Source organism: Kogia breviceps, chromosome 1 (assembly GCF_026419965.1).
Source record: "Kogia breviceps isolate mKogBre1 chromosome 1, mKogBre1 haplotype 1, whole genome shotgun sequence".
Lineage (NCBI taxonomy): Eukaryota > Metazoa > Chordata > Mammalia > Artiodactyla > Physeteridae > Kogia > Kogia breviceps.
Window position 1 is genome coordinate 22,230,549 of NC_081310.1, and position 23,604 is coordinate 22,254,152.

Here is a 23,604-nt window from a genome sequence, read left to right on the forward strand (position 1 = left end):
CAACTCTAAAAAGCAAAGAAGGTACTTCTCTGGTGGCACAGTCGTTAAGAATCTGACTGCCAATACAGAGGACACGGTTTCGAGCCCTGGTCCGGGAAGATCCCACATGCCGCGGAGCAACTAAGCCCGTGCACCACAACTACTGAGCCCACGTGCCACAACTACTGAACCCCGCGCTCCTAGAGCCCATGCTCCACAACGAAGAGCAGCCCCCTCGCCAAACAAAACTAGAGAAAGATCGCGCGCAGCAACGAAGACCCAACGCAGCCAAAAAACAAATTTTTTTAAAAAAGCAAGGAAAAAGCCTGGTCCATAGCCAATTCCCAGTGTGAAGAAATTCAGGTGAAGGTAAGTTACTTCCCCAAGCCTCATGACCAAAAAGCATCAGAAGGCAGGGCACAAGAGAACTGTTAAAGGGAGGGGGTGATTCTAGAAAACAGGGAGGTGTCTTTAGAAAGGCAATCTGGTTGTGTCTCTTCCAGCAATGACCTTATGCTGAATTTGTTTTTAAGCAAGTTAGGACTCCACAGGCCGGCTGCAGGGACCATAACATCACTATTCACAGGAAGATAAAATGCACAAGAAATACTTATGGGAAGTTTTAAATGACACTTGTTCAAATTCATACTTTAATGAATAAAAGGGTAAATAAATATTGACAGAGAAATAAATAACTGCTGGACTAATCGACAATGTGGAAATATCAGAGAGTCCTGAAAACCTAGCTCTTATCTGGGTTATGATACTTGAAAATAAAACTGTACTACCCAAACTGAGGCCAAAGTACCTACTTAAGAGGGAAAAGATATAATTCAAGGTCATTTCCCAAAAGAATAGTATCCCTTTGGAGCAGAAAAATGGTTATAGCTTCCTAAGAACAAAACTCTAGAGACTCAAACATCTATTCATGTAAATAATACTATAAATTACTACTACTGTATTAACTATACTTGAGAGCTGTTTATGTATCTTAGTCCAGATTAATAAGATTATAGGGTGCATTTTAAAATGTCTGTCTTTTGGCCTTTGACAGAAGGAGACACTTGGAATAATCTGACCTTTATGTGCAAATAAAATTGCTAGTAAATGTCACTGTATTAGGATTGTCACTAACTTCGGTTCTGCCAAATTTATTTATACAGTCCAGAAATTACCATTTTAAAGTGTTTTTGAAAACAGTAAGTCCCATTGTGGTGAAAGAAGGAACAGAAGGTGCCAAGGACCTGAAGCAGGGGAGAGTGCATTTAGTTAATGCAGAGTCAAGAGGGGCCAGCTCATGAAGGAACCCAGAGTCCCGTTAAGAAGCCTGTACTCTATTCTAAGAGCAATGGAAAGCCACTGCAAGATTATTTGGTACTCACAAGAGAGGAATGCAAAAATCCACCCTACCTCCTATGAACATAAGGTCATTCTCTAGTATCATCTGTGGAAGACACTAGAGACCTGTTTTCCAGGAATTAACATCACCCATCCAGTCAATATCTTCAAATTGGGGATGTATGATTCTAAGACTTAAAGAAAATGTTAAATCCATAGAGACCAGTGACTTTAAATCTGAATAAGAAAAAAGGTAATTCTTTGTTTTTAGTATATTGACTAGTATTATCACAGTAAAGATCAGGACAATATTTGCATAGGAAACTCCTCAATAAAAATACATTTCCTACATGAATGGCATTTTCATAGCCAAACATCACTGAAAATTTCCAGAAAACAGCAATCATTTGTTTCCTCACGTGAATCATCTCAGAAATTTCAAAAGCCTACAGAAATAGCAGGTCTACCTTCAAGGAGTTATTTCTGGTATCTTTACATGAGTAGCATGCTATATTTGCCTATACCACTTCCTAATTACCACTCTGTACCATGCATGGTACTTACACTGCCTTGCAGATATTTCTGACCATGGCGTATCTTCTCTACACAACTGCTCCTTAAGGCCAACAAGTTCGGATCATTCATTTTTGTTTCCCTAGTATCATGTAACATAGCACCTTTATTAGGAGCACAAGTAGTTCAGTTTACTGTGGCTTTTCCTCTTTCAGATGAGATCATCTACCTCTTAGGAATTTTTAATGGGTTAATAAAACAATGTCACAATATTCTTTATATATAAAAAGCTGATGTCAAAATACCACTATTTAATACCATCTTCAAAAGATTAATTAGAATTTTTCTATCTTGCCTAGATCATAAAAACAGGAATGTCCACTGTTAATTTAGAGGCACCGAACCAATGTGCATATGCTCTTTGCTGAATACAAACATGGACAACCCAACGGTACACACCATCACTTACAGACTGATGAAAGCATGTCCAAAATTAAGCTGTGATCCTGAAACTAATATAATATTGCAATATATTATACTTCAATTGGAAAAAAAATTAAGCTGTAAAAATTGGGCCACAGATTTGGCTGCCCCTGTGTGTTGTGACTGGTCTCATGAGAGTAGAAGTGGTTCCTGCAATTCGTGTCTTGTCATCAATGGACAAGTCAGATTCTATTCTATCAAAGCTTCTCCCTGCATCCCCGCTTAAAAAGGAAAAAGTCCGACAAAAAGGTATCAGAATTTTCGACTGTTTAACAGCCAGCAAATGCTTCTCCAATTTATGGGCAACAAATATGATTAAAATTCAGGAATACAAGTAAAGTAACTGTATACACATTACTATTCTCACACAGGAAAACACGTAAATAATCACGGATGACATCCTCAATTCACTGCAGCACTATTAATTACATTTCAAGCTTACTGTAAAATAAGCCTGAAGAACTGAAGTCACCAGCTAGACCTGTAACAGACAATACATTAATAAGATGCCCAACTACCAGAGAAGCAGAGAAACAAGAATGAGAGACAGAATAGTGTCTGTCTGACAACAAACTTCAGGTTAAAATAACTTTCTATATGATTATGAAGTACAGATTTATCAAAAAAATCTTGTCTCTTTTAGTTATTTAATCAATCCCTCTTTGGAGCAGGACAATATCCTAAGTCCCACAACATAAGACTAAAGCTGTGCTTATGAAAAATGCAATATCAGACTTGAGTTATGGTCAAGCCAAAGCAGCTTTCCCAAACAGTTAGTGACTAGAAGCTTAAAAGTCATGAAGTAAATACTTTAAAATTCTTTTATTATAAATAAAAATTCACATATGAATATATATAATAATTCATATGGGGCTTTCCTGGTGGCGCAGTGGTTGAGAATCCGCCTGCCGATGCAGGGGACACGGGTTCATGCCCGGGTCCGGGAAGATCCCACATGCCGCAGAGCGGCTGGGCCCGTGAGCCGTGGCCGCTGAGCCTGCGCTCCGCAACGGGAGAGGCCACAACAGTGAGAGGCCAGCGTACCGCAAAAAAAAAGAAAAAAAAAAAAATTCATATGTTAGAACAGTCACCCAAATCACTTCGCATAAGCACTTAGCTCTCTTACATAACGCTGGCTGAGAAAGGCTGGGAGAGAGGCTCTAAGATATGATGGGTAGGAACAGGGCACAGGAACCAGAAGCCTAACTCAGTAGTTCCCGACCTTTTCAACAACTAGAAACCCATTTATTATTTTAACTAACCCCCTTGGACTCCATGTTTAGGGCGAGCTTGTCCAGAGGAACTGTATTTATCATTAATCTTTGTTCTTCCGTAAGTAAGCAAAGATACCTAAATGGTTGTGTTCAATTCAGGCACTGGGACTATTGCAACTCTTCTTACCTGTATCTTGGCACAATCACAAGATCTCCAAAGTGTCCATAGTAGTTAATTAGAATTTACTGGTTTTAGATAAATAAGCATCTCCACAAAGAGCTGGCAAATTTAGTCTCAAACAAAGAAGCTTAATATCTGAGTTAGGAGGTACAAACCTATCACTGGAATGTATGTATGATGTACATCATTTACTTAGCTTTCCAAAACACTGAAAATTATCTCAGAACTCTATCAGTTGTTCTGTAGTAGCTTTGCGGGTAATAAGTTGAAAATCATTGTTCTGACCCAGCAGAATTATCTCCCAAGGAAAAGGACGTTCATACATAACGAGTATGCTGACTCTGTTAGTAAATGACTGAACTGCAGGCTTTAACCTATTTGTTCTCTAAACGCTATTCACAGACAAAAACTGTGCCCATGTACCATTCTTTCTAAAACCGGGACTCAGGTTCACAGGAAAAATTCAAACTGACGCTGAACTACATTTTCATTTTTCACCTCTTTCTCCCAAACTACTGATTTTCTTCACATAGCAGAAATAATTTTAGGTCCCCCATTACCTGCAAACAGATATGATACTCTATTGTTGAGATCTCTATTGTCGTCATGTGAAAATGGGCAGCCAGAAGTCTTTTTTAAAGAAAAACTTACCTAAGGGGATGAAGCAGTCATACAATAGTGATTTCCTGTTTAAACGCACCTGCTTCTAACACTGTAATCCCTCTCCTATTTGAATTTTCTTCTCTATTCTCACTATTTTTGCCTCCACTCAGAAACTTAAGGCTTGTCTCTCACGGCCTCCAGCAGCTCTCTTTTCAAACCACTGCTGGCCTTCTGAAGTACAGCTTTGTTCACGTCAATTCCACTTGCTCAAAAACGTACACTAAATCTCTATCACCCACAGCTCTCAAAGGACCTTCTTGATCAGACCTACCTCTTTGACTTTAATCCCCACCAGACCAATCAAACAACTCCTGGTCTACAAAACAAGCTCATTCTTTCCACTTTTGTACTCCTACGCTATTTCCTAGGCCGGATATGCCTTTCCTCCCCTCATGTCCCTATGCCTACATTTTATCCATCTTTCAAAATCAGCTCAAAAAGCCATCTCATCATTAACACTTTCCCCAATTGTTCCAGTGAAAAGAAATCTCATTCCCCTTCTCATACTCACACAGGATTTTATCTGTACCTCAGATATGACTTCCTCTTTTGGATTATGACTCTGTCTTATCTCCTCTACAAGAGTAGAAGAATCCTTGAGGGCAAGATTTGAGTCTTATTTCCCCTTGCATGTATCAAGGATGGATAATTTAATCAATTTTCTACAGGGGAGGAGGAACATAACATGGTATATCTGTACCAGGCAGTAGAGACAAAGAAGGGGTTGGAGAAAACTTCAAAGTCTCTCTACCACTTTTATTCCTCTAAGTAAATTAATCCACATGGTAGAATTTTCTGTGTATTTTTAAACGTTAGCAGTAAAAAATAACATTCTACTGTATAGTTTAAAAATACTAATGTCTTAAAAAAAAAAAATACTAATGTCTTTATCTCATTTAATTCCCATGATATCCTAACACAGGTATTCTCATGATCCTTTTATATAGTATAAGGAAACAGCTTCAGAGAAGGCAACCTGCCACCAGAGGGAGAGTCAATGCTGGAGTCTTTTACCTCCAATTTTAAGTTCTTTCCACCAAATCAAAATGAAAGACTACAAAATTTTACTACAAACCATAAAACAAAAAGTAAATGAAAGTTCTCCTCTTTCCTGTTTTCTCACCTGAAACTGACTTCCCTCAAAAGCCTTTTAAAATATGCTTTGAAGATTTTGAATTGAAAAGCAGAGAAATGCAATAAAAAGAAATGTCCTGGAGGTCAGAAAACCCAATCCCAGTTGTTCCTCCCTTTCTAGGTACAGTGACCTCAGGGAAGTCCCACCTCTCCATATCAAGTCTTCCTGATTGGAAATTGGGGGTGACAGATTAACCCCACATGACTGTGGAGACTGAATGTACAAATGGGGATGGGTGTGAAGAGGTAAGTCAGAGAAGGAAGCAGTACATGTCAGCACCCACAAAAAAACTGTCCCACCCACCCAACCCCCAAACCTGTTACTTATTTAATCCTGATGAGCAGCTAACAGTTTATCAGTTTCAGTGTTACTTCTCCAATAAGATTATTGATTAAGGAAAGCTAGAAGTGAAAACTATTATCCAAGACCACCTTTAGAATCCATCTTCACCAGTTGCCCAAACTGACACATCTGGTAATTGTCTTAGAACACCATCCTCTCCTCCCTGACCTGTCCGTTACATCTCACAGATATAGTGGAAAGAGGCTGAATGCTAAAATTAAATCTGGGTACAAATGCCACTTATGCCACTGTCTAGCTGTGGGCCCTTGGGCCAGGCCAGTGACCTTCTGAAAGCTCCAACATCGTCTCTAAAGCAAGGATAATGCCACCAACTTTTCAGTGTTGTTATAAAGTTTATCGGTATAAACGTGCCCAATTAGGATCTGCCACACAGCCAGTGCGTAATAAACAGATTATTATTCTTGCCTCAGAACTGCTTTAACGACTAACGAGGACATAAGTAGAAGGCCTAGAACAATGTCTTCACAGGCACGGCAGACACTGAATAAAGTCTGTCACCTCCTCTTCACTCTGCTCCTTTCCTCTTTATACTGTGTCATTTCAGGCCTCATCGTTCTCACTGATATTATCACAGCGGCATCCGAAACCCATCTCCATGCCTGCAACCACACACTCACCAATCCATCACTTGTGTCCTGAAGCACAAACCTGATCACATCAAACATTTATTCAGCTCCCTTCAAAGACCGTACCGCAGACGACATCATGAGTTGCACACATCTCAGCAAGAATACAAGGCCCTCCTCCAATAGAAACTCTTGTGCTCAAGCCACATCACCTGCTTGTTTCCCAACTGCTCCAGGCTCTCATGCCTCCAAGACAATCCAGAATGTTCTTCTATCACCTACTCATTCTTTAAAACATAGCTCAAGCATCACCTTCTCTTCAAAACTTTCCTTTACCCTAGAATTTTCTTCTGCATACTTCATTTGCAACATTTTACAAACCGAATTCTAATTTTGCTGTGAAATCCTGGAAGGCAAGACAGGCCTTATCATGTTAGCGTTACTTCCAGTGCCTAGCACAGGAGAGCTACGCTCAAAACCTGTTTGATGGTTTCTGTGATATAACCTTAATATTGCTTCCATGAATACTGGCACTCTGGAAGAATGAAAAATAACTGTCACTATAAAACATATGAAGTATTTCTAGAAACTTTTTGAGATATTTTAAATCCATTTAATTCCAAAACATATCTCAAAAAGATTAAAGAATGCTAAGATAAAACTCATACAAATGCACAGTGAAAGGTTTATTAGGCCAAATTAACAGTTAAAAAATGAATGGAATCTCAGTCTTTAAAAACATTTAATTACAGAGTCTAAAGAAAATTTCCAACAGGAGGATAGCTTGCTTTCAATAGATATAAAACAAAATCCAGCAAAAGCAGTCTTAGTTAATGGTAAAATATTTTAAGGTTTTCCTTTTATAAAGGTATGCTTAATCTTGGTTCAGTAGAACAATAGTAGAATAATCTTACTGAACTCTAATATGATTTTCCTTTTAAAAAAATGGAATTTAAAAATTATTTCCTTTTCAAATGACTTAAATCTTTTTCAAAATGAAATAGATTGTGCAAGTTCACATCCACCAATCATGAAAAGGACTGACTTTACATTTTACATAATCCATAACTATTATCTGCAAAGCTGTTATAAATGTACTTGATAAATAATACAGAAATCAAAAATATCAGGCGGGATAATGCATTTTGAACGTACTTATTTGAGTCCATTTCCATTAGACAAAGGAAGCTGATAAACTGCAGCTTTTGGTATAAAAGAAAGCACTAATTCAACTCTTCCTCAAAAATGTTAGAACATGTGACTTGTGCTTTTAAAATTCCAAATGTAACTCACTGTTTTGAGCACCTCCTGTACCTTCCAGTATATTAGATACTTGCACATCAAGTTAAAAACAAAATAAAGGAAAACATTCCTGCCACCCACCCTTTTCATAAAAGAAATGGAAATATTAAACATGTACACAGAGCACCTTTTAAAAGGTCAGTATGACTAGCTACAGAAAAAACTGTTTTTTCTTAATTTAAAAATTTTTGCTTGAGGATATAGAGACGTGGGGGTCAAGGGAAAGAGGAAGGGAGAATTGTGTGATTTTTTTTTTTTGGCAGAGATGATGGGTTAGTAATTTCCAAATCCTGCTCTAGGGTACATGGGTACCCCAGTGGCTATGGGCTTCCAACTCCCACATTAATCAGAGAAGCTCTGGAGGTTTGTTTTTGTTTTGTGGGGAGGGGTCTGTATATGAACTGAGCATCTGAAAAAGATTTTGTTTGAACAAGGGTGCCCATAACGTAAAAATGCCTGAACATCACTAAGAAGGACTAACCAATATTCAACGAATAATACGTTAACACCTAGTAAACAAAAAAGCCAGAAGCATTCAATATGGAAAACTGGCTTTAAAAAGTGATAAAACACTAAGTAAAAAAGACTACTAGTTATAGTTACTTTACCTTTATGAATAAGTTTGTTTCTTTCGCTTCTGATCAGAGATTTATGGGGTACACTGTTTGCTTAGGGAGGGACATGCAAGAGTTAAGCTTTCCCAACTTGGTTTTGGCAAGAAGAGAACAGATGGTTTTAGCAAGGAATTGGCTATGAACGCAAAGCAAACAGCTGTGGAATGGGAAAAGATGTTCAAGATGAGAGGTGACATTACTGGCTGTTTGTTTAGGTGGGTGGATAGGAGGGGCCCGCTAAATAACTCTGGGGTGGGGTACATACCTATCCTAAAGTTTATATCCTTTCCCGAGGACACTTCTGATTCATATCATCTAAATCCTCCTATGCCTCCACTGCCAAGCCAGTTAATGCTATCAAAAGTCAGACAGTGTTTAACTACAGTAATTTACAAAAACAGTCATTTTCTAAATAAATCAGATTATAAGGAACATCAGCCATTTTATATGCTTTCTTTGTCTTCTCTGATGAAAAAGCTACAGAATCAAAAGTTCCTTTGCGAGTGACTGGGGCCATGATGCAAGGAGATGGCTAGGATGGGCCAACTTCTTCCACCATTCTCTCTCTCTCCTCAGCCCATGATAAGTTGAGACTGTGACAGAGAAGAGAATAAAGCTTCAAAATTATCTGAGAAGAATCTATTAAATTTTTCTGCCTTACCAAAATGCTTGTGTAGCTAATGAGATGATGGGCGATCTTCCCATTTACTAAACTTTCTATAATGTGGAAATTACTTTACAATAGAGAATGTAATTGAGTCTCTCCACACTAAGACTCATTAATTTCAAAAGATCAAGATCAGAAGAAAATAACATTAGTTAGCATTTGCATTTTGAAAACAAATTATATGACTGTACACCGATAAAAACAATCTTTTCCAATTGGTTAAAAAAATTGATGACAAGATGAACAATAATAATTTTAACCACTTTAAATTAGTAACATGTAATTCCCAATATCCATGGATACTCTTTTGAAGGTTCAGAAATTAAAGTTACATTGTTCCAAACATGGAGAAGCCAAATGTTACTGTCATACACATGCTCTTAGATATAAAGTTTGGTCCTTTAATTATTTATTATGTAGTTGATCTATTTAATTACGATATTAAGAATCACAATTAGAGTTGCTTCCTTATGGTAAAACTATGGCGACAGAAAAGCAATTCTATACCTACAGGAGAATGCTGATAAAATACTGATGCCTGAAAGAAAAGTACAGTGACTTAGATGATCTACATACAAGACTGTACATACGAGCAGACTTTTCTATGCTATTTGCTGGACTTACTGACAAACCAAAAGAAGTTCCAGTGATTTATTTTCTCAAAATAAATAAGATATGAGAGTTATGTACAAATTATTTATAGAGATACTCATTTCCTCAAAAGAAAATCTAATATAAACCACCTATAGGCATAATGTAGTTTTAGCAAGATTCCAAAGGGTCTTCTTACTCTGAAATTCATATGTGAAATAGACTAACACATGGGCTAGATGTTTCAATCCTTTTCAGAATAGGGTAAGGTATAAAATTTAAAGTATCTATACCAGGTTTTAAAATTCTATACCTTCAACAAAATACCAAATTTTAATGTAACTATATAAGTCCTTCCTCTTAAAATAAATAAATAAATTTTATTTATGGCATGCTTATATCAATAAGATTGCTACTAAATACACAAAGGCAAGAGTAATCATATGTGCTGTTTTATTATAACCTTAATTTTCTGATTATAAAATCCTCTCCCCAAAGAGAGAACCACAAACTGGTATATTTTTTCCTATTTTTTTAGGCCAAAATAAAAACAGAGCTCACCTCTGATACCTACACAGTTTTAAATCCTGTGTTTTTTTAAAATAATGTGAATTATTTCTACACATGTTTCTGACCACGATGCAGGGTCAGAGGACATGCAATTCGTGGCTTATACCACCTGAGGGCACTCCAAAAAATCTTTAAACAACTTTTAGAATGGAATTTTTATCTACTAGGAAGTAAACAGTCCTACTTGAAGTTCAGTAGTGGCTTAAAAAGCATGTTTGAGAAAACATGTGTTTTTTCAGAAAAAATAAGATGATGACAAATATGCATATTCAGTCCACTGCATATTCTCTGGGTCTCATGTCCTTGCAATGAAAGTTGAGGTTCTAGATCAGAATAAACAAACTAAATAACTTCAAATGAGAAGGTTAAAAAATTACTAACTACGAACAGTCTCATAAGATTATGCTTCTATAGTTCATGTTTATCGTCAACAACCAAAAGTTCACATTTTTGTAGAAAACAAGAGAAATTCAAGAACCACTTCAAATACATACATGATTTAAAAGTTGGTCAGAAAAGATTTGGTTTAACATATACATGACACTTCAGTTCAAGAAAACAAGTAACCAGAGGACACCCTACCTGTTTCCTGTGAATTCAACACTTCTAAGGCATGCATCATGGCACTTGCAAAGACATTGGCATCTTCTTTGCTGCCAAAGTTAAGACCATACACCTGTCTAGCATCCCGCCATTGGTGGAAGGTCTGTGTAGCTTGATTGTACTTCAACCCTTTAGGAATGGCACAATTTATCACGACCTAAAAGAAAGTAATTCTTTTTATAGTCAAGCTACTAATTGGCAAACTCAACAACGTCAACAAAGCCTGACTGGACATAGTCATTCAAACCTGCTCCTGACACACCTTGGCAAAAAATGGTTAAAACAATTATCTAGGGTAAAATTAGTCCACAGGAAGTCTGATGGACATTAGGCTGTCTGACAGTTACAAAGGTCTGGCCTTAAAAGAGTAAATCGGCAAAACGAAAGAAAATCTATATCCCTCATTAAATACATTTGAACATGTTTACTGAGGTATTATAAATTCAGAAAGTGTATAAAACATAAGCATGTATCTCAGTGATTGCTCCCATGTAGCCAAAACCCCAATCAAGAAATAGGACGTCAGAAACCTCCTCCTCGACTCCTCCCGCGTCCCAAAAGGTATTAGTCCTACCTCTAACATCAAAGATCAGTTTTGTAGGTTTGGGGATTTTATATAAATGGAGTTACACAATACGTATTGTAATTTATCTGCCATCTTGCCCTCAAAATTATTTATGAGAGGTATCTATTTGTTGCATGTACTTGTGGTTTATTCTTTTTCATTGCTCTATGGTATCCCATTGTACAAATCATGTTTATTCACCCATTTCCCCATTAATGAACATCTGGATTATTTCCAGCTTGGTGTTACTAAATATAACAATGTTATAAACATCCTACCAAATGTCCACCAAATGAGCACACATTTCTGTTGGGCACATACCCAGCAGTGGAACTGTCACAAGCCATACATATGTTCAACTTCAGTAGAAAACTCAAAGTAGCTTTCCAAATCGGTCCTATCAATTTTCACTCCCCCAGCAGTATACAAGAGCTTGCACACCTGCACATACAGTACAACATTGCAATTGGTATAGTCAGTCTTTACTTCAGCAATTCTGCTGGGTATGAATACTACATCGTTGTGGTCCTAGTTAACATTTCACTAATTAATACTGAGATTTAGCACCTTTTCATGTTTTAATGGCTATCTAGAGATCTTCTTTTATGAATACCTGCTTAAATTAAACCTCTTGCCCATTTTTCTACTGAGTTGTCCATTTTTTCTTTATTGATTTGTAAGAGTTCTTTACATATTCTGGATGATCTCACTGTTGGGATCATCAGTTATGTGTTACAAATACTTCTTCCATTTTGTGACTTGCCTTTTCACTCTCTGAATGGTGTCTTTTGATGAACACGAGTTCTTAACTTTTATTCAGTCTAAATTCACAATCTTTTTCTTTATAGTTAATGCTTTTTTGTAACCTGTTTAAGAAATGTTTCTCAATCCCAAGTCATGAAAATATTATCCCCATATATTTTATAGAAGGTTTATTGTATTAACTTTCATATTTACATCTCCAATCCAACTGGAATTGATTTATGCCTATGGTATGATATAAGGTTCAAGTTACCTTTTTGTTTCAATATGGCTGTCCAGTTGATACAGCACTATCTATTAACTTGCTGCAGGTTTACCTTTTTCATAAATCAAGTGACTAAATGGCTCTATTTTGTTCTAGTAGCCAATATGCCTACCTTTGAGCCAACATCAGTGTCTTAATTACTGTAGCTTTATAGGAAGTCTTGATAGCTACTAGAGTATGTCCTCCTACTTTGTTGTTCTCCTCAATATTGCTTTGGCTGTTCTCAGTCCTTTGTGTGCAGCTATAATTTTATACTATCAATTTTGTGTTATTTATCCAATCTGCCAGTCTCTGCTTTTAATTGTAGTGTTCAGTCCATTTACATTTAATGTAAATTATATATAAACTTGGGTCTAAATCTATCATACCTTCTTTTAGAGTTGTTTATTATCGTCTCCTCTATTAGCTTGCTAGTTATACATGTTTTCGCTGTTGTTTTAGTGGTTGCCCTAGAGATTACAACAGGTACCTTAAACTTATCAAAGACAAATAAAAACTAGTATTTTTATCTTTACCTCAACAATACAGGACTTACAATACTTTATCTCCAATAACAATCCCTTTCTTCCAATGCCCATCCTACGAGTCCTACACTAGTTTTATCAGGTGTTTTAATTCCATTGATATTTTAAACCCCATAAAACATTATTAGTAGTCTTATACGGTTGATGACCATTTAAGATTTACCCAATAGTTAACATTTTCTGTTGCTTTTTATTCCTTCTGCCCTCTCCAAGCTTCTGTTCGGACCATTTCTGATCCTGAAGAACGCCCTTTAGAATTTCATTCAAAGCAGATCTGGTGATGAATTATCTCCCTTTTGGTTTGTAAGAAAATATCTTTGTTTCACCTTGATTTTTGAAGACTATTTGTATCAGGTTTGGAACTTTAAGTGGCCACTTATTTTCTTTTAGTTCTTTGCAATCTACTGCCTCTTGAGTTTTTGTTGTTTCTACTGAGAAGTCAGCCAACAGTTTATTGTTGCTTCTTTAAAAGTGTCCTTTTTTCACTGGCTGCTCTAAAGAGTTTCACCTTGAATTTAGTTTACAGTGATTTTAATATGATGGATTTATATGTGGTTTTCTCTGTATTTATCCCATTTAAGATTTACAGCATTTCTAAGTTGATGTCCTTTCATCGCTTCTGAAAATTCTTGTTCACTATTATGTCTTCAACTACTGCTCCTGCCCCATTCTCTCCTCTCCTCTGGAACTCCAATAATGTATGTGTATACCTTATACTTTTTTACTGTTATTTCCTATGTCTCTTAAGCTTTTTCATATGTCCATATTTTTCTCTCTCAGAACATCACAGCTTCGGACTGAATGAATCCTTCTGGCTTATATTCCAGTTTACTAATTCTTTTTAGTGGTTTCTAATTTGTTGTAGAACCCATCACTGAGTTGTTAATAGCAGTTATTTTATTTTTCAATTCCAACATTTCCATTTGGCTCTTTTTTCAAAAAAGTTTCCAGTTCTCTACTGAAATTCTCAATCTTATCTTTTATTTCCTTAAATATATTAAGCACAGTTATTTTAAAGTCAATTTCTGGTAATCCCATTAACTGGATTCCCAGTGGGTCTGTTCCATTACTGTTCCTCTTGCCTCCTCACATTCTGGTTATTTTGACTGAATGCCAGACATTGTCTATGGACAACTATATGGAAATTTTGAGGCCTACAATGATGTTATATTTTTCCAGGGAAGATTTACATTTGTTTCTGACAAGTAGCTAGGGAAACTAATGATCTCAAATTACCTTAATCCAAAAGTGATTAAAATGTCATTAGAGGCTGAGAATCAGTTCCTATAAATGCCAGTCTACTTATGAGTCAAACTTCTTCCCCAGGGTATGGGGCTTCTGGGTCCCAAATCATGGCCTGAGGGATTACCAAGACAACCCTCCCCTCATTAGCAGGCCCTAACTTATAATTTTTGTTCTACTAGTCCCAGGAGTCTGCCAAAAGCTCTGTTCAGCTACTCAGTCCCCTCTTTCAAAACTGATATGTGCTTCCAGGTAAACATATGTCCCAAGCTGGGCTCACTTCTCTGGTTCTTTCTGCTTTCAGGTCATGGACCCATAATTCTTCATTGCCATGTAAGCTCTCCAAATAGACATTTTTCTTTTAAATATTCTGTCCAATTGTTTTGGTTCACAGAGAGAGGCTCTATCTAAATTACCTCATGCACCAGTACCCAAACTTGACAATAATTTTAAAAATATGACCACTTAAAGATGTTATGCTAAGTGAAATAAGCCAGATATAAAAGGTCAAATATTGTATGATTCCAATTATTTGAAATGCCTAGAATAGTAAAATTCATAAAAATAGAATGGAGAATGGAGGTGGCCAGGAGTTATGGGTAGAGGGAAATGGAAAATTATTGTTTAAAGGGTTCAGAGTTTCAGTTTGGGAGGATGAAAAAGTTCTGGAGATGGACAGCAGTGATGGTTGCAGCACACCAATAAGAATGTATTTAATGTCACTGAACTGTACATTAAAAATGGTTAAAATGGTAAATTTTGTTATTTTTACTACAATTAAAAAGATATGATCGCCTCTTACCATATGATTTCTATACATATCAGGCTGGGGGATGGGGTGGCCACAAATCTTTAGCTACTAGAAACCCAAAGCTAGAATTTAACATTACCAGAAAATTATAAACCAAATTTTAAGGTCAATCTATATATATCCCTGCTTGGCAAATAGGTTAAAAGGGCAGGCAAAAAAGATAGTCATGTTCGCTTTTTCAACTTGCTCAGTGACAGAATATTAGAAAAAGTTGAGGAAAATATTACTGGAATCAAAAGAGAATTATGTAAATCATTAATTAGTTCACTTTTTCCAATAAAGAAATTTTTAAATGTGAACAAATTATTTCATTTGATTCTAACTTTCAAGGATTGACAAAGCTGTATAATCTCAAAAAGCTTTCAAAGTCAAGGGGGATGCATATACCTTCATATAATAATACCTGTTTATTGGATGCTCACTAAGGATGTTATCAGGTTTAGACTTCTTCATAATCCTAATACTTCAAACCCAATGAGCTTGCATCTAGATTAGTGATTTCCATCCTACACACACCCATCCATTTTTAGCCTGATCGTAACAGATTAAACCGTGCAGTTAAACATCTATACTTCCTTCTGACGTGGCTCAATAGCTCATCTTGTCTATGAAGTCATCCACAACCCTCTTCCCCATCTTCTCAACAAAGTGATCATTCTTTTATGCCCTCGCTGTGCAATGATTTGTCATAAATGAAACAACTAACTATGTTTTCCTTACATGCATAATATCCCATTCTTTACTGCATAGTTCTTCAAGGTCAGGAATTATTATCTATATAAGACCTAACTACAATGTCTAGAACATAATAAGCACTCAAGTATTAAGGAGAAAAATGGTAGCTTTTCATATATATGTATATAATTTGTACATACTCAATTTTACAAATAAATGGTGGGTCATTTTTTTTTTAATGGCTCTTAGTACAGAAAGCTTAGATGGGCTTCCCTGGTGGCGCAGTGGTTGAGAATCCGCCTGCCGATGCAGGGGTCACGGGTTCGTGCCCTGGTCCGGGAAGATCCCACATGCCGCGGAGCAACTAAGCCCGTGAGCCATGGCCGCTAGGCCTGCGCGTCCGGAGCCTGTGCTCCGCAACGGGAGAGGCCACAGCAGTGAGAGGCCCGCATACCGCAAAAAAAAAAAAAAAAAAAAAAAAAAAGAAAGCTTAGATGTTGTTTAATAAATTATACTAATATGTTTCTACTTAGAACAGACTGATAACCATTAAGAAATGAAAAAAGGTACTCTGGAATGAAAAGAAGCCAATTATTTATTAGATTTATTCTTAGGTACTTTATCATTTTTGTTACTTTAAGCAGTATCTGTATAAAATTATACTTTCCATTTGTTTATCGTTAGTTCTACAAAAATGCTACTGATTTTTATATACTGATGTTATATCCAGCAACCTTGCTGAACAATCTTATTAGTTCTAATATTTTATCTGCAGATACTCTTGGGAATTTTTTACGTAGACAATTATATAATCAGCGAATAAGGTCAGCTCTGTTTCTTCCTTTTCAATCCTTATTGCTTCTATTTCTTCATCTCCATATTACTAGGGTACCTCTTCTGCAATGCTAAATGAAGATGATTAAAGCTGAAATCCTCAAACTTATTCCTATTTTAATGGAAATCCTTCCAACACTGAACTACCTTGTAAGATGTTTGCTGTATGTTTATATTATTCATCCTTATCAGGTTAAGAAAACTCATTTTTATGCCAAACATGCTGAGAATTATTATGTATGGATTTTAATTTTATCAATGTTTTTCCTGAGACTCTTGTTTCTTATAGGTTTTCCCCTAGCAAATTAATAGGTTATCTAATGTTAAACTACCCTTACATTACTGAGATAAAAAGATAAATCCTATTTGGTCAAGTGGTGGTCTTTTTTTCCCCCCATATACATTGTTGCATTTGGTCAGCTAATATCTTATTGAGGACTTTTATATCTATATCAATGTTCTTAACTGAAACATGCTTGTAAGTTTCCTCTCTCAAATGGCTCTTCTATGTCTCAGATTTCAAAATTATACTAGCCTCATAAAACACTCTTCTTTAGAACCGTTTACATAAAACAGGTAATAGCTTGAAGGTTTTTAGATTTTGTTTATAAATGCTCTGGATGCCCTCCTTTTAAAAAAAATTTTTGGGGTAGATTATTAACTACTGATACATTTTATGATTGAGGTCTATTATGTTTCTTCTGCCAGGTGTGGTAAATTATATTTTTCTACAAAATGGCCCATTTATTAGTGTAAAGCTGTTCATAATATTATAATTTATTTCCTTACTATAACTATAGTGATATATCTTTCCAACCCTAATATTGTTTATCTATAACTTTTAATTTTTTTGTTTGATTCTGTCAATTTATTCAGGGAAGCAGCTTTTGTGTTAATAATTTCTATTTATTATTTAGTTATTTTTTCTTTTATTTTTAGTATTTCCTTCTGCTTTTTTGGGTTTGCTTACTATATGCCATTAAGATTTGTCCATCTACCTAGAGGGTATCATGCTGAAAAAGTCAAAGAAAGACAAATACGCTATGATTTCACTTACATGAGGCATCTAAAAAACAAAACAAACGAACAGACATGACAAAACAGAAACAGATTCGCAGATATGAGAATAAACAGGGGGACGGGGGGTGGGTGATCCACCTAAGGGCAACTTAGACATCCCACAGGTTTCTATATGTAATATCTTGTCACTCAGATCCAGGTTGGTTTTTTAAAATTTTTAAACATTTTCTAATATTCATAATGACTTCATCTTAGTGTCACAAATTATTTCGAAGTATGTTTTTATATTTCCAGTATTTTAAGAAACACTCCATTTGTCAAAACTGGAAGTCATAGGACAGTTTACTTCTCTTATGAATAAAAATTTCAGTATTTCATATGGAAATTTCCTGACTTACACAGATTTCTCATTTATTTTTCAGTTGAGGTATAACTGACATATAACATTATATTCATTTCAAGTTTACAAATAATGATTTGATCCAATTATTTTTAAATATTCATTTTCTTTTTTGCCAATATTTAGATACTTTTAGGTTTGTTCATCAGTGTTATCAAATGACCAATTCACCAAATTTACCAAAAATTTATTTTACAGCTACTAGTTTGTAATGTTGTGTTTAAAATGTTCGATAATTTCTACAAAGTTCTAGTTGTCCAGTTTCTAGTTTTTCTCTATAGTATCATCTTAGGAAGTATTCAATTTGTCTCTGGCCTAACTCACTGCTGGAGGAAAGACAAACGGGAGAGAAAGTACTCAGAACAACCTGGACACACCCACCCACCCCCCAGGGAGAGAGGGTTCTTGGTACAGAGACTGGAGACCAGAGAAAGGCTGAGCAACAGGCACAGAGAGCCAAAGGAGGGCAGCTGGGGAGGAGAAAGAACAGGGTGGGGGCGAGGGCACAGGAAAGAGAAAGGAACCTGAGAGGACAGAGGGCAGGCTGGGACAGTTAGTACTAATAGTTAAACTTGCTAAATTCAGTGACCTGCCTTTCTGCAAACTGATTCAGGTCTTTAGAAGTTCCTCTCCAGGGGAGCAACGCATTTGTTTTTGCCAGGTGCCCTAGGAGTTTCACTGGCCTGCAACCAGCATTGGTTAATTTCTTGACTGGAGTTGTGTAAGTGAAGTTGGAGGTTCCCATTTTTCAGAGGAGCTCTTAAACCAGCTCAGACAGAAACAAACTCCTTTGCCTACCTGTGTTGATTAGGAGGATTTTTCTAAGCCCTCTTTTTATGGTGTGCAGCCCCTTGAAGAAGCTCAGCTTTATGCAGAGATACTGGTTTCAAAGCCCAGCCTCTCACAGGCCACAAAATCTAAGTCCCCGGATACTACCAGTTCACAATCTCCATCCCAAAACACAGTGCTGCTGCAGCATCTGGCCACCCCACACTACACCACCCTGTCTCCTAGTGGAAATGCAGGGACCTACCTTTCTTTAGTAAGAACTCAGCTGGAAATGTGTTACATTTTTCCTGCGTATGTTTAACATTGGTTGATTTTACCATCTTACCAGAGCCAAAAAAAAGTATTTTGTAAATCTGTTCTTTATAAAAGTCCTCACTGCTATTAGTATATACTTAATGCTAGCAAGACCCTATTTGTATTTTCCTCTATCTACTGCTCCTGATCTGTTAAGGCCCAAGAACTCAAGTAATCAGATAATCCAGTCACCTTTCTAAGAAATCCAGAGCAGGGAATCAGTAAAAGCTTAGTTGTCATGGCAGACATGAATTACAAAAGCCTAACTATTCTGGCAACCTTACTACCTACAATTTTTCTATCGTATATGAATTCAACAATATTTTATGAAACTACTTACATTTTGAACTCTTTCCTATAATCCCATACCCCATACCTTTGGTGGGAAATGAATTCCTTAAACACACTCTGCTACTTAAGTGTATTTCACATTTTAGTTTGTCTTAAATTTACTTTGGATTCCAAAACCTAGCTAGTTTGAAGGCCAAAGCATCTAAAGAATATTCATAACTGAAAAACTCAGATTTATATTCTTGAACAATTAGTTGTAAATCCTCATCTAAATTCAGGCTTTATAAAAGGTGGAGAGGGTGGAAAGGCAAACCTGTATCCTTTTTCCCATAGAGACTCTTTTGTCTATAATTTTAAAGTACTTCTTTATTTTGCCGAATGTATCAAGTCCTTGTGTAATACTTAGATAACGTTAAGAATTTAATAAACCCTTACCTGATGGTCCTGAATCTTCCTGCCCACCACTCTGAATGTGTTGTTGCCTGTATGATGATATATATGAACTCTGCTGAACCCGGTTGAACCACCAGCTGGCACCCACTTTTTATTGGCATCATCGTAAACCATCACAGCAGCTCTTGCCTGACAGATACTCTGTTCACTGGGGTGGGGGGGAAGAAAAGCAAACTTTTAAGATACTTAAAATATGCTAAGCTTCCCACATAGCCATATAAACCAGAGTTAGCTAACCGAGCAGTTGGTCAACAATTAGTGCTTTACTGGGTGCTAGAAACAGCAACAATGAACAAGACAGAGGCTTCCTGCTCTTATGGGTAGAGTCCGATGGGGAAGACAGATCAAAAAATGAACTGTAATGAGGGACCAGAAAGAGATCAGGATCCACAAAGAGCACTTAGACATAAGAAACATTTTCTTCTAAATCTGAGGATCTAATACATTCATTAAACTGAATATAACTACAAATACAATAATTATTTAACTGTATACATATGTTTATAATATTGGTGAACTGTTTATGATTACCTCTCTTTACTGGCAAAATTACTTTTATCACCAGGCTTGCTTCAAGGTCTATATAACAAATTCTGCTAGGCTCTTCTGCCCCCTGAGATATGGAGTGGCCACTAGCAATCAATGGACAGCACCATGACTGAGTAGCCCCTGACTCCACTCGGGCAAGGTAACATCTTATGTTTCAAATTCCTTCACTTAAAAATGAAAAAGTAAAATAAGACGATTTCTAAGGATTCTTCTAGATGTTAAATTCTAAGCTTCACAAATAAATATTGAAGAAAAGAAGACCAACTCCATGATAGAATCTTTAAATCTCAGCTTCATCTCAGTTATTTGTTACCAAGTGAAACTGAGATACATGAATAAATAAAATGTAGAGATGATCTTAATTCTATATTAAGCAATAGTTTCATCTTTCAAATATATTCCAAAAAAATACTGGGCAAAAAAGACTGATTGGAATTTTACTTTATTTTATACCATATGTTATTTTTTTAATGAAATATCAAAAGTGAACTACAGAACAGGTATATTAACTCCATGCTGACTATTAACCGAATTAAAATGACTCAATCTCCATACAGAAGACTTATCTTGACGCTTAAGCAGCTGTTAACAGAGATGCTAAGTAGCTCAGCCAACCCCATCTTTAACGAAAGCACTGCTCATTCCACCAATTTTAGCCTTCAAGATTTTAAACAGTAAATCATGTGGGTTCTTCCCCAACATTCTGGGAAACAAAAAGTCGCTTTCATGCCCTCCCTTCTTACCCACACTTCTGGCCCATCTCTCAACAGTGTATGTATGTGCTTTACTAGACTTGTGTGACTTGACGACAGAAGATCATAGGAGACCTAAAGAGGTCACAGCACCGAGCAACAGAACCACCCAGAACGGTGGGGTTATAAATGCTTGTAATTTTCCATTAGCTAAACCTTACAAAAACTTGTAACAATACCTGTGCAGCACAAACACTGAAATAAACCCAGTGGTACTGTCTAAATTTTTATGCTGCACCGAATTTTTTTTAGTAAATTAGTTCTGGGAGTAAAAAACGAGGCAATGACTAAAGCTTGAATTATTTTTAAAAGCTTGATTAAAGAGCCTTTGTCAGCACAGCAGTTGAAATTTCTTCATCGCTCACAACAAAAATACTTGTTAAGGGACAAAATTTACATAACCCTATAGAAAGAAACAAGCTAAGGCAAAATGCCTCTTACAGCATATAATCCAAGAAACAAATTTACTAACTGTAAATAACAACTCAATAAACAAATCTGTAAATTAATACAGAACAGTATTTTCCAGTTCGAAAATTAATGTTTTTGGTCATACACGATGTTTCCCCAAAGTTCAAGAAATAAAGAAGTTCCACTGGGATCATAGAAGCTAAAGCAATAGTTGAACCCCTATTTTGTAAATCAAGTCATTTCACGCCTCAAAAAAAAAAAAAAAGTTACAAAAGATACATAGTAAATCTAAAACCAGGAGAGTTAAATAAAATGTCCCAACTTTTTCCTCCACCTTTTTCTTCCTCATTGCTCTACAGTGGGATGCCGGAGACATTCCAAATTACTGAAGCACCGAGTTAACTGAATAGCTCTGACTAATGCTTAATTACTCAAGATATATATAAACCACTTAGTCAGCAAGCAAATGTCTGGTCGCTTCAATTTCCCTATAACCACAGAAACAAAGACATCTCTAAATGAACGTATCAAAGTAGACAAGAAAGACCAAAAATACAAAAACTTGTTGATTAGTTTTCTAATGAAGATGAAAAAAAAATCTTCAAACTGAGATGTTAAGGATACAAAACTAACTCTAAACAAAACCAACAAGCACCAAGAGAAGCCAAGGTTAAAGGGAAGAAAAAAATAAGATGTGGGTAAGAGCTGAAGTGTTACTGGAGGTACAGTCAGAGCCACACGGGTTATGTGGCAAGCTGTGAAGATACAAGCTAAGCCCCAAACAACCCTGTAGTTCTTACAAGGCAGCCGGCACTCAGAGAAGCCAAATCAAGGCCCAGCCAGGAAGGAATGGCACTGTCCAGTGGGCTCTTAGCGACCAAGCCAAGTCTTTCCATTCCTTTCCACACACCTGAGGACCTCTCCTCAACTAAAGACACACATCCTATGGTGTAACAAAATATATTTGGTCTTTGTCAGGTTCCTGGAACAGAGCTCCTAAAACCCTGGGCAGCTCCTGAGCAGTATCTTTGGTATGCTAATGAGATGATTCTAGGCTTCCATATGGGGGCTGGGTACCAGAAATGCAAAGCCAAGATCAGACGGTAGAAATGTTCAGTCTCACCCTTTCCCCACCTCTGGGGAGGAGAGAAGGGCCGGAGACTGGTCTCCCTCACAATGGCCAATGATTTAATCAATCATGCCTACGTGATGACATCTCTGTAAAAACACCCAATCGAGCTCACATGCAGGTGCTGGTTGGGTGGCATGCCTAGAGAGGGCCTAGACGCTCTCTATTCCTTGCCCCATGCACCTCTTCCACCTGGCTGTTTCTGAGTTGTATCCTTTATGATAAACCAGTAATGGTAAGTAAAACACTTTCCTGAGCTCTGGGAGTTATTTTAACAAATTACTGAGCCTGAAGGGGAGTCTTGGGAACCCCTGAATTGGTAGTCAGCCTGGCCTAAGTGTGGGTAACCTAAGTACCCCACTGGCAGTGCCAACTAAAAATTGTCACTTGCCATCTGGTTCTACAAAAATTAAGCCACTAAGCCACTGGAGTCACTGACCTTCAACACCCCCTGAAAGGAGTTTGGGGCGGAGATCAGGAATGAGGCCCTCTGTGCTCTAGGAAAAACTGGCAGAAGAGGCCTTCAGATAGGTATTTTCAGAAGACTTTATGAGCCCAATTCCTTGCATCTTCTCACATCTAGAAAAGCACTAAAATCATTAACAGAGACATCTGCTCCTCGTGACTAGCAGCAACCTTCTGCCAAAATGTGTGTTTGATTGATCCTCCTTCGCCAAAATCACAGATACTGACCTCCCCCTTATCTTTTCGGAACAGAGCTTTCTGAGAAGCTGTCTCCCAGGCTATAGTTCCCATTTGGTCCCAGATAAAACTTACTCACTACTTAACTCACTACTGTCACGCTGTACTTTCTGTATTTCAGTTGACAGCAGCCAGGTCTAAAGTGGGAGCAGTCTTGTGGGACTGAGCCCTCAACCTATGGCATCTTGTACTAATTCCAGAAAGTTAGTGTTTGAATTCAGTTGAATTGTTGGACACACAGTTTGTATCAAAAAGAAATGAGAACAGACTGTTGATCTGAGAAGAAAACTCCCACTCAGTATACCAACTCCAAATTACAGGTATGCACAAAATAAGCTAGTGGTACCCAGTTTT

At 36.9% G+C, this 23,604-nt stretch overlaps 1 protein-coding gene across 11 annotated transcripts in view; it reads right to left on the reverse strand.

The window, feature by feature from the left end:
• ENAH (ENAH actin regulator) overlaps window positions 1-23,604 on the reverse strand; it is a 157,726-nt gene that overhangs the window by 57,420 nt on the left and 76,702 nt on the right. For all 11 annotated transcript variants that reach the window (XM_059065720.2, XM_059065723.2, XM_059065725.2 and 8 more), the window contains exons 2-3: window positions 19,690-19,855; window positions 10,762-10,939 (exon numbers count right to left, since the gene is read on the reverse strand). In XM_059065720.2, the coding sequence (XP_058921703.1) occupies window positions 10,762-10,939; window positions 19,690-19,855 (344 nt within the window). The remainder of the gene's footprint in view (window positions 1-10,761; window positions 10,940-19,689; window positions 19,856-23,604) is intronic.